We start from the raw sequence: 15,564 nt of genomic DNA, 5'->3' as shown, positions 1-15,564 counted from the left end.
AACGACCGTACGGTGCAAGGAAAGAGGCAATAAATTCCTCACATTTTTTCTAGTCCTAGTTATAGACGACTCGTTCATAAAAACTGGCATTGGTGTTTTTACTGGATGATGGCATTTGAAAGAACCAGCATTTTTCAGTAAAACACACAAGGTTTTGATTCGGGAGTTATTTTCATTAGAAATAGTTTCCATTTAAATCAATGCAACTTCCGCAACGGTCAATTAACATTTGTATTGATTTTTTGCAGTCGTCGGAAGGAATGTCCTGAAGTAGACGTGCTTTAGCCGCATGAATCGTTGGAATGTCGTCAGAAACAAATCCTTTCTTGACCAATGAGACAAATTGATTTGTTGTTCAAAAACTCTTTTATTGAGATGATCTTGTGAAGAGACACATTGTCTCGTAACAACACCATCTGCTTATCCATCGTGTATTCAGGCCATATTTGTAAAATTCTTAATCATGTTTGAAAACACAGTTCGGCATATTCCAAATATTGTTCGTTGCGTGTGCGGTTACTAATTGCGACAGCCCAATGGAGCAGGCAATATGTTTTGAAGTCATGTTCACTGAGTACTCCCTTGAACGCCACGAATCCCACTACATCCATAAAAAATCCCCACATCCAGTGCGGCCACTGGCCAATTTTTGTCATGAATTGACCGTGATTGCCCTGATTCCTTTCGTGCGGAAAGTGAACCGATAAAAGTGTGGCCTTCACGTCATCGAACCCATTTTCATTTGACCCATTTTCTTAACATTATACTCACCCCCTACGAACGTTTCATAAAATTTCTTAGCTGCCCCTAAGGTTAAGAGATGCTGGTCATCTCCTACGAGAACATCCTCGATCATATGCCAAGAATTTTAAAGATGTCTTCGAAAATTGCCGGCAATTCCTTATTTGTAAATGGTTTAATTCAATGACCAAAGAGATAATTAATTCAGATAGCATTTGGGAGTTTAAACGGAGGTGCGCTCTGTACATCAAAGAAGTAGTTAGGTATATGTAAATGTTGTAAATGTAATGTAAATGTTGTTAGTATAGACTTGCAATCTACTGCACTCATCGCGGAGGCTGGATGATGATGAGAAAAAAAAGAAAAAAAAGAAAAAAAGAAAAGAATTTGAATTTGAATTTTTGACAATAATTTAGAATAATACGTAGTATAGCATGAATGAGACAACACATTTTTGAGACGCGCGCGCGTAAAAGTGGACAGTTGAAGCAAACACTCAATAGTAGAACGACTCTCGCTGCACTCGTGCTATCGTGGGACAGGTGCATCAAATTCGTCCATTGATGATTTTTTTATGCTACCCTAAATGTCCTAGATAAATGTAATTTCGGCCGTTCTTAGTAGTGGTACCCTAGCGCTACAATAGTTCTAGGGAACCGGCTACACTGAAAGAACTGAAGATTTTACGGGGGCAATCCGGAGAGTGGTTCCGTATGCGTTTTCTTCTTATGGAAATGGCTGGATACCGTTGTATGCATGGATTAGAGTCAGACAGAGTGTTCTAGAGTGTCTGGCAACGATGCCACCACTTCGTACCATTTTTTTTCTTGAAATCTTGTTAGATACAATTATCACACGATAACTATCTCGCCTATCTCAAACCTATGTTGGGGTAAGAGGTGGGTCTCATCATCAATTCGGTGTTACTATCACCGTGATAGTCGTCAGGTTCTGCTTCCGGTTCTGCCGCCAATCGCCGCTTCTTGGACGATCCCGTCTGAGAAGATGCGGACCCGGATGACCGTTGGATAATGTGGGATAACATTCTGCGATAAGGAAAACAAAAACAGAATATATGTAGGGAGAAAAATACTCTTCCCCAGAGCGTGTGCTTTATTTTTCGTCCTCTTTGACAATCTGGTACTCGCGCTTGGATTCGCGCGCCTACCTGATGGCTGTCACTAGTGGCCCTATTGAAAAGCTACTACAATTCGACTACCGCGACCCCTGTAAAAATTCCCACACCATTCCTACATATATTTATAATATTTACAATATTGAAATGTTGAAAATACTAGTTATCATCATTGTTTGGCTCAGCTGCACGACCACCTGCGTTGCAACCGCCTAATCACTCCAGAGCGATTGCAAGTTTGTGGATTAGACTTAGAAAATGATTGCTTCTCCCAATGGAACCAAAAGAATATTCAAACTTCAAACTCTGCTTCTGCTAGGAACTGCTTCTAGCACCTCAAACGAACCGAGAATGAAAGAAACACAGTTGAAGAAGCGAAGCAACGGTGGCAACGGGTGCTCAAATAAGTATTTGAATATTTTTAATTTATCTCCTTACTCACCCAGGCGCCCTCTTGAGGTCGCTGAATTTGTTTAACTGACGCAGCCGCTGTCAGATTTGACTGTCACTTTTAGAGGCCGGGAACGCCAAAATTTTGGTTTGCGAACTTACAAGCGAAAACCAGGGACTGGGAACGCTCGGGTCGAAAAACCGAAAAGCGCAAAGAAAAGAGAGAGAATTCTTTTAGTCCTTTCGCAACCGAATGACGAACGCTGAAAACGTGAAAAAGTTAGTCGTGAAAACTTCGGAAAGTTAGCGTTCGGAGGTTATGTTGCTATCGGATTGCCAACCGCCCCCCTTTTGAGGCCCAAACATCCTTTTCCGAGTCCGCGAATCCCTTGTTTTGTTGCCGTCAGCGTCGTCAGTGTTTTGACATCGTCCGTGTGTTCTTGCGCGTTTGTGTATGCGTGTGTAGTGCGGCCGATTGTTTACCAGAGTGAAGGCATGGCTTTACGCCCATTTCCCACCGGGCGGCACTGTGAAATTAAGGCATTAAAATAAAGGTCAATCGCAGCGATGCACCCACCACCAACTCCATCGTGAAGAACGGTGGGCGACAGGAAGTCAGCGCGAGATTGCACCGTGCGTCGTTGTGGCTGCCTGTGTGTGTGTGTGTGTTCGTGGATCGGAAGAAAGTGCATTCGGAGGCGGAAGTGCATGCTGCGTTCGTGAAGGAGCTGTATTGCGATTTCGTGAAAACAATGCCCCACAATGACGTTTTTGAGCATGATGTTCCGGACCAGCCACGTCCAACCTTCGACGGCCAATCGGCGGATCATCCGCGGGACGCAGCGGACAAACGGAACCGCAAAGGAAGTCAACAACAGGGCGTAGCAGGTCTGCTGGTGGATGCAGCTGCTCCAGCGGAAATGGCATCGGCAGAACCGCTGCGGTTGTGGTCTGCTGCACCGGATGAGAAGGGGCAGCAAAAGAAGAAGAAGAAGCTGCCCATGGCCAGAGGTCGCCGTCGATCGCGGCCCCGCTGGGTCAACACACTGACGATGGTATGCTGGGTCGTCCCAGTGTTGCTGGCCCTAGTTGAACCCACGACGCCCTCTCCGGCGATTGTTGCGCCCAACAGTCGCCGACTCCGGCAGCGGTCCTCGCGTGCAGACTGGCGGCGGAGCTCTGGAGCAGGTAAATCCACTCAAAGTGCGGCGCCGACGAATCGATACGGTTGGGCGGGGTATGTGCTCCGATGGTCAATGTCAACTGCGATTGAGCAAACACCGCCCGACACGACGGGCAACGGTCCTGCGGCTTCTCGAGAACAACCGGAAGTTTGGTTAGATTATCAGCGTTGGTTAACGTTTGACCTCGCCCGTTAGGAACCAGACCGGGGGAAATAATCAAACGGTTTGAAAATGTGGCAAAAATGGCGTCAGACGTCTTCGTTCTTTCCACTCGCCCGCAGATCCCCGTTTGTTTACGGACGGTGCAACCGAATGACCCTGGTTCGAGACACGTACCTCAACGGCGGATTGGCGGCGAGAGCGCCACAAACGGGGTACGAGGGGGTGCCGATGGGTGGCAGTAAAATTTGTTTGAAAAAAGGAAAAACAAACAATAATGACACTTGCGAAAGGGAACACAAACAAAATGTGTGTTGTTTGTGTTTCCATGAACGGCTCTTCTCGTTTGGCCGTTCCGGCTCCAGAGAAATATGGTATGAAAAGAGTAGGAAAAATAACTTGAAAATCAGCTCCAGAAAGGGCTGAGCATAAAAAACGCCTGAAGCATGATAAGGAGAACGACGACGACGGTTCGCTGCCGCCAGACAGTCTACTATGTTGCGGAATTTGGCCGCAGCGCAGCGACTGTCGTTTGGAAACAATTATGGTTCGCTTGAGTTATTTGCTTTGAACCGCGCAAGGACATAGTAATTTAAAAAATGGACGTTATTAACACTAGATATACCACCGTTTTCAATATACCTATTTATACCAGACCAGTCAAAATGACTGGTCATGTGAAAAATTGCTTATTATGACTTCAAGTGTTTATTCACTCTATAAAATTGATAAAACAAGTTTAGTAATGTTAATTGTAATCGATAAATGGATTTGTATACATTTTTGTATAACAAAACATTTAATTTTTATCACTTTGTTGGATAATCTATATATTAGTGTGTGTGTACCGCATTTTCTTTAAAAGTACAGAACCAATCCGCGTGAAATTTTGCACAGCGTAGTTTTGTGACCCCGGATTGTGAATAGGAAAGTTTGACCCTCCCAAACCTCCGGGAAGGGGGGGCTCCCATACAAACGTAACGTAACGTAACGCCCCATACGTAACGCCCCATAACGTCTCATATGTAACGTCCCATACAAACGTTTTTGAGCAAATCGATCCAAATTCGGCAGACGGAGGATTTAGAGGTGGGGAAATGTTCTGGTGAAGGTTTGAAACCCCTCCCATCTTTACAAAGGGGGGCTCCCATATACAAAATCTGGGTAAATCTCAGCAAAACTCGGATAGTTTTCAAGCAGTTTGAGCCAAACTCACCTGGTGCGAGTTTTGACATGTATTTGGTTCGATTATAAAATGATACAGTTTCAGGAAATTTCTTAGAAACTTTATCAATTTTTACATGCTTATGTCTTGTACTAAGTATAAGCACTTTATTTTTTGGTTTGCTCTTATAAACAGTAAGCGAGCATCCATTGCATGTGTATAACAACGTTGAGAAACGTGCCATGTTGTCTCCTTTCAGTGTGCAACTTTTCAGCAGTTCCCTCTTGTTTGCGCGTATAGTTCCAACCAAAGAAGTGTTTTCAGATCTTAGCCCTATTGCCAAAGGAATACTTGTAAAGAAATTATCGGTTGTTACAGTTCTTCCCTTCATGGTATACGGCTCAAGAAGTTTCATTACAACAAATTCGCTTAGGGACGTTGAGGCATTTCGAGCCTCTTCTTTTCATAAATATGGAAAACCATACCAAATCACGGTAATATAAGCTCCCGGTTTGACGCAGTTTTGACTATTTTCAAAACAAAATTTCTCAAATTGTTGAAACTAAAGCGAATTCGTCCGTTTGCAAACGTTGACTCCTCTGATTTTTATTGTCGAAACGAATGTACTGTAGGATCTCGGTAAAATCACGTCGACTCACAGTACTGGAAAAAAGGATGGTCCCCATTTGTTGCTCCACAAATATTGAAGTCTCAAAGTATTTCCTTCGAATACTCCACGTGCGTACAATATTGCAAGAAATGCCTTCAATTTTGCTTGCGAAATTGCCCAATTTTACCCCAAGACTGTAGAGGCTTCTAACCTGTTGACGATCGTTGGTACATCAGTTGGGATGTCGGCGTGAGGAGAAGGGAAAGGGGTGCGGTAAACAATTTTTTTGTTGCACACAACAACGGTCTGGAGTGCCCAACCTACGATTTAGAGATCAATAGATCATATTCTGAGCAACATTTGCTGTTTTGGCCTAAAATTCTTCATGGAAACAAGGACCAGTCATTTTGACTGGTATGGTATAAATCTCCAAAAAAAAAATTTTTTTTTTTACTAACGTATATAAAAAAAAAATTATTTATAAAATGTATTCTTTACTTAGAGCTATTAAAAGTCATGACATCATTTCGGGGGAAAAAAATTATATGTACTGGAAATTTGCAAGTCAAACTGCCCGACCAGTCAAAATGACTGGTGTGGTATATCTAGTGTTAACAACTGTCTACCGGCAGAGGGTCAAAAGGCGGGGTGCCATAAGGACATAGTTTGGCCCTACCTACTGGTCAATACCATGTGCCTTTTATCAAAATGTTTTCAGAAGATGCATCCATTTGTTGAGCAACGTGTCACAATACGGGCAGCATTAGATAGTGAAACATTTACAACCGTTTTCTTACAATTGGCATTCAACTCATATCCGTTATGCGGATGTATTTTAGTGTCGTTTCACTCTTCTCTGTAATAAAATGATTTTAATTCTTCCGCGAGACGCGTGAATGGAAGACCGGCACAGAAGCTATAACAATTGCCTGTATGAGTCATACCGTGGGACGGAATAGAATAGGATGGAAGAAGATTTATGACAGCTTGGCACAAACAAACAAAAAAATGAGAAAAACCGTACAAAACGCTCCTCCGTTCCGGATGCGTTAGAAGGGGCCACGACTCGCACGTGAGCCGACCGTCGTGTGAGATATTTCATTGGTTTAATTTTACAGCGGATCACCACCATCAGAGTCGGGTCAACGGCGGAAGAAGGCGACCGAGCGAAGAAAAATATGCCCCTTTTCCTCTCCTTGCTTACGGACCTCGAAATGGCCATCGCCATGCTTATGAATATTTTCCAGTTGCCAGAGTTGTGTTTCGAATTATGCGTCAGACTTCTTCCGGCTTCCGGCGACCCAAAATGTGGGCCACGGGGGTTTAGGACGCTCTCTGGGTGTCCTTCGTTGAAAGATTCGTTTTTAAGTGGGTTACGTGTCACCAAGGACATTGGGTTAAGCTTTTTTGCTTATCAAGAAATGGGCTGTGACGCGTTTAAGGTCTTCCGTATGGAGTTGACTTTTCAAGCATCCAAACCTGTTTCCGTGAATCGGAAGTTCAAATGCATTTTAAAATGAACCGAACACAGAACTGGACCCAAAAGGTCAAAAGTTGGGCATCATTCGCAAGACTAGTGTACAAACATTTCAGCACTGTTCGGAACACTCGGATGGCGCAACCAGTGGCCGAATCGAATAGGGGGGTTTTGGTTGTTAAAATATGATTTCAACAGCTCCGGCTCAACTGTTTAGTTTTGTTTCTAAAACGACAATTAAAACTATTGCCTGATTCCAACACCTCTGGGATACTTGGCATACGCACTACTATGTTCTACTTCCTAGACCACGGCCAGGCCCCTTTCGGCTCCGGAGACTCCGGGCGTGGCAAGTAACGTGTATTTCGTGACGAAAATGACGAAACCTCTATCGATCGTCACCCGGAGCGGGATGTGTATGTGGAGCGTAGTTTGGTAGTGAAGTTGCCAGTGGGGGGCGCGACGAAAGATTAACGATGTCTTGTAGTTGAGCTAACCCGCCAGCAAAGAATGGCATGCAAATAGGGAACCGGAAAGCCACGGGTCGGTTCGTGTCAAGCAGAGAAACCGCAGCCGTACCGTTGAGTGATCGCTTGAACGGTAGAATCGAAACCAGATGTGTGCTGTGGAGCCTCTAGGCTCCGTTAACTACGGGACTACGATGTCCTGGGGTCTGCTTTAGCCGCTTCCCCATCATCTCGGTACTATCGATGATCATGAGCGATGTTGGTGATGCAGGCGAATGATGTGAGAATGGAGCATTAAACTCCACCCGAAGGTCCTCTCCGTCCGGCTAGGCATCAGCAACGGGATTACTGGCCTTCGGTCGTTGGGTAAAAGTTTTCCGCTGCTTTTTCTGCCCACTGGTCACAAACGATGCCTACGGGCGCAGAAAAAAGAACATCAAACAATCGATGCCGGGGAGCGTATCAACCGGCTTTTGGACGGCCAAGAAAGATAATAGTGATGATGATGACGATGGCGATGATGGTGGCTATAACGGTGACATGGTGTGCGGACAACGAGGACTCTCGGGTGGCGATCCGATTTCTTTTGGACGGTATGGTGTGGGCCGCGGGTCCTCCGGTAGGATTGAAGGCGCCATTACTGCGTGCCAAATTGTGTCCATGCAATCGAGCGTAGAGAAGGGCCGGACCTGTGAGTGCTGTGTTTTCGGGCCCATGCGAAGTTGTTTTTCCGCGACAGGGCCATGGTGAAGGTTCTCTGTTGTTCTCTCCCCGATCTCAAGATGTTTGCGCTACGGAAGCCGTTAAAAAACCCGGGATCAAAACTTCTTCGGCATTATTCGCTGGTGGCTGTTTTTAAGGTTTCACTACCATGGGGACCACTACCCGGGGGGACAGTTTTGGTGTCCCCCGAAGTAGCACGCTTTGCTGTAGTCCGTGGGCCCCCCCCACAGTCGCAATGCGGGGCCGGCACATGCCAGAAATTGGCTGTGGATTGAATTTAAATCAAGGCGTTTAGACGGGTTGGGTTTCGCGAATGGCACGCACCTCTGGCTGCGTAAGATTTTTGGACTCCGCGATTGAATTGTAAGTCCTTCGGGGGGGGCAGTCGTTACTGGCCCGTTACTGGCCACCCATCGGATTCCGTGGCAGGTCGCGGTGACTGGTTCGTGGCGGGAATATTTATGCGAGCGGTGACACTTCCAGGGCACGAGAAATTTGTGTTGGTCGTACGAACGCCAACGGTCGTTCGAAGATGTGTGAATGACCGGCAGAGCACCGGCTCCTCAGAAACAAACTCGCCACCATTTTCCGTTTGGTGTTTGGATGACATTTTTAGACGAGAAATTAACGTCTGACACACTGGATCGGCGGCACGCCGTATGGCGCCGGGGGAACCGTGTTGTGCTTCGTCGACACCATCACCCAACATCGGTCGGCCATGCATCGGCGGCTTATGTTGCGTCAAAAATAAATATCAACCTTGTCGGTTTTTTGGTCGGGGGCCATCGCTTTGAATTAATGATGGCGACAATTCAAAAATGGGAACCAAACAAAAAACACTTAAATGTCACTAAAAATTCAAAACGTTGATTGATGAACAGTGGAAACTTTGTTAACGTAAGATTACTTTTCAATTGGAAGGAAATTATTTATCAATGTTCGACACTTTCAGTAAGGACGTCTGTTGGGTACGTTATTGTACCCACAACCGACAGGATTTGCTGGAGTATGATTGAAAAAAACTGTATCGTCCATAAAATCCGGTTATCGCTGTTATGCGGCCGGGGAAAAAAGTGAAAACGGCACCCTACTTCGACTCCACCATACTGAGGCCCAATACTGTGAACATCGAGTAACAAGTGGTGGAGTCTTATCAGGAGGGCGACTGGCGATAAAACCACAATCAGCACCGCGTGGCATCGTGGTGCAGCTACTTGGGATAATTGTTTCTTTCGATTGCGTGTCGCTCTGTTGCGATGAATAAATGTAAATGTCAAATTGGAAGCCATCGTTGCCCGTTGAAATGTCTTATTTCACGATCTCACGCAATTTACGCACCTCGCTGTGGGAGATTCACTACGAAAGTGTTTCATTCAATGCCCACGCACACCACCGGAGGCGTGCATCGTACGCACGTGTGCGGTTGATTGCGCATCCGGAAAGCGGACGAAAAGCGCACCATTGTGCATCGCCCCGCGCCGGCCACTTTATTAATGGGTTGCCGTACCGAAATGCATTGCACTGCAGCGACCGCAGTTGACCTCTGCTTCCCGTGCCGCCGTCGCCTCGATAGTCGTTGGTGCAGCGCATCATCATCGGAGCTGTGATGGTTCATCCATCGACATCACCACCAACCAACACCAGGAACTCTCGATTTTGTTTCGACTTCACAAACCCAATCCACGGTTGTAGTAAGTGACTGAGAGAAAAGGAGACGTCGTCGGCCGGCCAAAGACACGACGGCCGGCCACGGTGCAACTCTTCCGCCAGATCATCATAACTTTATGTTGCGGTCCCTCTTTCACTCTCCATTTCTCCGGGGTTTTAATGTTACTATTATTGTTATTTTTCTTCGACTCCCCGTTCACAAGCAATCCGTTTGTGTGGGGCTGCGTTTCCGTTCCGTTTCGTTTTCTTTTTTCTCCTTTTTTAAAGTGCAGTTCGTTCTGGGCGATGGAGAAAAGTGTGCGGGTGTAGCGGTGTGGGTCGTGCGCGGGAGTAATGGACGAAAAACGTTTAATTGGGGCAAAAAGTAGAGAGTGATGATTTGTGGGAGGCAAAACATTTCCTTACCGAGCCCGGCGTCGAAGAAAGCGCGGGCCTCAAAAACGTGATGGTGCTCAATTCGTTGGCACTTTTGTGAAGGAAAATGAGAAAATTTAATATAACAAGCTAAGCGAGGTCCGCCCCTGCGAGCCACGGACCCTTACTATATGTTGGCTCGTTATGTGCCCCAGCGCATTGAGCATAATCACGGACAACAATTTTGCTAACAAGGAAACGATCATCTCCTTTTGGAGGGCAATCCTTAATATTTGTGTGAAAGGGATTGATCATAATACGAATACATGCAGATCATTGGTAATAAATGTTTTTGAATAAATGTTTCCATATGTCGTCGAATGAGGGCTTTGGAGTTCTATGTTGGAATTGATAATAGTCTTAAAACCGGTATGCGTGTATAAGATTGAACCTCATGGCAAATCAATAAAACAAACCAAAGCCAGAGAGTAGACCTACCGTAAACAGCCCTTCGTGCGCAGCAAGTGTAAACAGTTGTGGCCCTAACTCATCAACGTCTCGAGATGGTGGTGCATTGTGCCGCTGCATCGCGCCTAGGGTTTGAAAATTCTCAGCCACAAACATACGCCGCTCAGCGATCATTACCAATCTGTTTCTTCGTGTGCCTCCCTGGCCCATGGGTTTGAAATCGACTTGCATCTTGCGCTTCAACATGGCCGACTGGATGTGTATAATTGAATAAATTATGTTTGATTAATGGGGCCCTACGTGAGTGACGGTCTGGCCTGGTCTGGCCTGGCTGCATCCCACCGTTTGGTGTTCTTCGCATGAAAATTCGGATCGGGATCGAGAGAAACGAGCCCCGAAATCTTGCCCTAAGCGCACTGTGTAAACAAACAAGCGACACTGGGACTGTGCCGGCGGCGGCGGCTTCGGTAATGTGTGGATATTAAATGCTTATGACCCCATACTGCATAGTATGAGCCCGGGGCTTAAGATGGCGCAGCTGCACGCCACACGCTCGTGACGGAGCGCAGGCGAACATGGTGCTGCACCGTGACGCTGGCGTACAAAATAATTGTGCTTTTTTGCTACAAAATTCGATCGATTGCCATTCGATTCGCTAACCTAGATTCGGGCCTCTAGTGCCAGCTTTAAGAAAGCATCGCTTCATGCTCGCTGTACCGCCTTGGCCGAGAAAATGTTTCGGGTTCGCTTCCCGATTCGCGACCGGCGCTAAAGCTCGCCCGAAAGAAAAACGTTGTTTAAAAAGTAAAACAGATTTACGCAGGTCACTGCTTTTAAGGTCACACTTTCGAGGGCCTGCCATGTGGCACACCACCGAGCCGCGTGTATGAGGTCGGCCCCTTTTTAGTATGTGGCCGGTTTTGGGTCTCTGATTTTGGGCTTTTCTTTTCGCCAACTTTAGGCACCCGGAATGGCAGGAAATGAAAACTTTTTCGTTCACTTTTTAACTTATGCTCGTTCCGCGGTTCGCGCGGCACTGCCTTTCTCGGGTTTCTCGCTGAGTTTTTTCATATTTCGCTCATATGACGGGGCACAGGGCAGAGCGGTATGATTAGTAATTTTTTGCCTTGTGTTTGTTCGTTTTTGCTTTGTTTCTCTTAATCTTCCCCCGCGTCGCATCGATGCTGCAAAAGCCAGGCCCACGGTAATGGTCACGCCGATGTTGCTTACAAGCCGAAAATGATTCGCGAAAGTGGCTGCTACTTGCTTATGTATTAAGGCGTGCTCCGGCCATTTTCGGTGTGCCGGAACCACGACGCCGGGATTCGCAATGAAAGGAGAAAATATGCCCCATTAAAAAACACATAACACTGGCCGGGCCCCGCCTGCATCACTGCAAATTGCTGTGCTGATGCTGCTAAATGGAGCGACGGGCCCGCTGATGACACTTTTCACTCGTTTTAAAGATGAGTTCATATTTATTATAAAGTCATCAATCCAGCAGAGGCTTTCCCTAAATAAGCGTTTAATATTTCACAATAACTTTGGGTCCGGTGTTTACTCGAAACGCCAAACTCTTCTCCGTTAGCCATGAGCGATTTAAGCGTAATGCTTGGACGAACGCTACTTCTGCGAGTCGTTCGTGAGAATCGTTTAATCGAATCAAGCATCAAGCACGCTTCTGGCGTCTCTTGCCTGCGTCGTGCGTGATGCGCCAAGTGCAATCGTCAATCGTCCAGTTCAGCATGCACACACCCATACAACACGGACGCATGATTGTTGTGGACCACTGTTAGCTGCCGGTTACTTCCTAAGAAGCCTGCCTCCTCAACATTGACTTCCGGTTGATAAAAGTGGGAAGTTGTGCGCGCACGGAGGCTGCGATATCGCAGCTCGGTTGATGTGCACCAAACGATCGGGGCGAGCACTCGACAGAGTGGTTGGTGAGTGGGGTCTTCACGTTGACAAAAATGCTACCTATTTGTGTATCATTTGAGTACATTAAACAACTGAGTAAAAATGAATGTTTTTAGAGCGTGACTTGGATAACTTTGCCACCACACAACGGAACTCGCTCGTTCGAGATTCCTTTCACAGGTTTTGGAAAACATTGTGCAATGTAAAACGTATGCATAAATAACGCATAAAAACGTCCAAGGTCGGACAAACCGGAAGTCTGGGTGTGGTCTTCACGACACAACCACTACAACGCTTCGATAGGCAGTACGAAGAGCAACAGGAGTGAGGACACTTTCCCAAGCACCCAGCAACAGACATAGCTTAACGTGTAAAAGCATCAGGTTACATATTTAATGAGCGCTGCACATTATTCTGTGGGCCGCTTTTCCCCAGCGTGCTTGGTGCATGTGCAATCGATAACCCGGCAAATGGGAGTTATTTTAATCCGTTTGCATCTGCAATGAATTTGTGGCAACATCGGCCACAGCGCAGTGGAAAGTATGTTTCCCAATGCCCCAGCATATTGTGTATTAACATAAATATTCTCTGGAAGTTGCGAACTGGTGATTGGATTGGAACTGCATCCCGCCATTAGCCACCACGCAATCGTATTAAAGGATTTGTGTGAAAGGATTGACAACGCTTTTATCCCATTTGCCGTTCTAACGCTGAGAGTGTGGGGCCACCATGAAAAGGCTGGCTCGTATTTAAGGGGGCAAACATTCGAATTCGAATTTATGTTTAAGATCTTCTTCTCTAAAGCTGCTCAAACATGGTCGGAACGCACAAACACAAATGCCAACCGTCGACGCAAGTTGCACCAGTGTGAAAGCTCGTTCGGTGCAATCCTGTCGTAAAAAAAAAAATCAATAGCCCAACAACTCGAAGACCGGCGCCATTTCACGGCCCCGGACCGCTCTGCCGCCGGTCTCTGTGCAAACGGACAACTCTCACTTGGTCCCATTTCTTCTTCGGGACCTTTGCCGGTGCGCTCGTCTTCGGCCGTTGAGCTGCTGCCGCTGCACTAAAAGTTTCCCGTTAATGTGGATAGTCATTTCCAGCAGCAACGCGGCCAATAAATTCCGTCCCCATTCCTGAAGGGACACCGAAAGAAAAGTGACCCTTTTTTTTAGCAACGGAACTGTGTTATTCGGAATGATCCTCTCCGGATGCCGGCGAGAGAAGGAGAGAGTTAACCGGCACAAGACCGACGCATAAGCCGTCGTTTATCGTTTATCGAACGAAAGTGCATTAGCTCTGGCTCGGTCTTCCGATCTCGCATAAGCAGCCCACCGGTTCTCTAGCTCAGATCTGCTCACTCCGTTTCAATCCGATTTACTCTACACCCACATGGTGCAGAACCCGCCACGGGGTGGTACCGGAGTTGTGGGACACACCGGGACACCGGTGGGGGGCGTGTGGTGCGGTGCTGTGGCATACTTAGAACGATAGCATAAAGTCACCTGCGTGAGCGCAAGGCGGGATCGGATTGGTGGACTTAAATTTAAATATAGCATGACCCGGACTCGCCCGACTGTCGTTTAACCCTTGACGCGGGGCAGTCTGGTCGCGATTTCGGGTTTCACGTAACAGAATTGCATTTACTGTCGCCTTTTCGGTTGCTGTTTTGGTCTAAAGGAAAGAAAAGTAACTACGAAATGACCCCAAAAAGTTCAGTCAACGCACAGGGCTTTAAGGTCTGTCTCGCTTTGTAAGTTTATATTGTTGAAAAATTTGAAACGCATTACATATTACTTTTTCTGCTCAATAATTAATTGAAATTCTGAAGTTTAATTTAACTTCTTCAACACCTACTCAATGCAATAATAATAAGTTTGGTACAAATAGCTTAATATGATGGTTATTTGACAGTAATGTGCCACATTCGCTTGAGGGTTAAACATTCGTCTCGCATACCGTCTAGTCGGGAAGTCTGGGTTCAGCTCTAGACTCAGCTCGTCGAATCGATGGGACAGGATTAAGTTGAACCTGTTCCAACCGCACTGCCACGCGTAGGAGAGAGTGCTGCTCTGCGCGATGTTTGGGGTGTATTTAATGCCAAAGAAACTCTCAATCTTTCTCAAATAGTACAAATCCGTGCCGAACAAACCGAAAACACTGCTCCTTCCGCTGGCGTCGAGAAGGTGAAGTAATCAGTTCGAGGGGTCGAATTCTTCGCTTGCTCGCTGTGACCAATACTGCGTCGTGTTCCGTGTTCGTTCCAAGAACGAACGGAAACTCTGGTGAATACGTGACCCTTAAGTGGGGCTAAACAAGGCACATCGAAAGGTGGAATTTCCGTCGAACATTTTCTTCCAACCTTTTCCTAGCGACACGGCTCTCCCTAAGGCCACACAGTGAACGGGAGGCGTAAAAAACGGCACCGACAACGTTTTCCACCGACCCGCCGCCCGGGGAAACCGCGAGCCGGTGGAAATTCAGCGAAAGTGAACGCGAAGAAAGGAACTATTTCTAGGGAATGTTTATTTTTTTCCCATCGCCCTGTGCTTGACACTGGTGGCCTTTTCTGGGCGAAAGAAAATGGAAACCACTGTGGGAGTGGAACCACCTGCTGCTGTTGCTGCCTGTTAATGGGAAAAGTGCGCCATAAGTACGCAGACCAGCGGACACATAGTTTAAAGCCATTCCGTAGGCCAAGTTCAACTGCCGCCGTGCGTTACGTGGAGAAACCGGGACAAAGCTAGTACCTCGGGCCGACACGTGCACGGATAACAAATTAAATGTATAGTAACTTTTCCTGGCACCGTTTTTCACCGTGGCCATTGTATGGCGTTTCCATTTGTTTTGCGCTCAGGGCGAATTGGCAATTGCAACTGCAACTTACGGCGCAACAAAGAGCTACACGAGAGAGCTTTTTGCGGTGGTGCTCGTAGGTGAACGTAAACACGCGTGAAGGGTCAGCTTTCAGTGCTGACGGCTGGTAACTGTAGCCAGGGTTTTGCAACTGGAGGGCTACTTCCTTTGTTTCGTTTCGGTACCCGAAGCGTTGTGTGCGTGAAGAAACTTGACTCGCCCTTCAGAGTCTTAAATCCTTTGTTAACAC

At 46.7% G+C, this 15,564-nt stretch overlaps 1 protein-coding gene across 1 annotated transcript in view; it reads left to right on the top strand.

The window, feature by feature from the left end:
* Nucleotides 1–3,018: 3,018 nt before the first annotated feature.
* Nucleotides 3,019–15,564, top strand: part of LOC131207564 (uncharacterized) — a 31,730-nt gene continuing 19,184 nt past the window's right edge. The window contains exon 1 of the mRNA XM_058200182.1: nucleotides 3,019–3,454. Coding sequence (XP_058056165.1) covers nucleotides 3,019–3,454 — 436 coding nt within the window. The remainder of the gene's footprint in view (nucleotides 3,455–15,564) is intronic.

Source organism: Anopheles bellator, chromosome 2 (assembly GCF_943735745.2).
Source record: "Anopheles bellator chromosome 2, idAnoBellAS_SP24_06.2, whole genome shotgun sequence".
In the NCBI taxonomy this organism is placed as follows: Eukaryota; Metazoa; Arthropoda; class Insecta; order Diptera; family Culicidae; genus Anopheles; species Anopheles bellator.
This window is presented reverse-complemented; position numbering and strand designations above follow the sequence as displayed.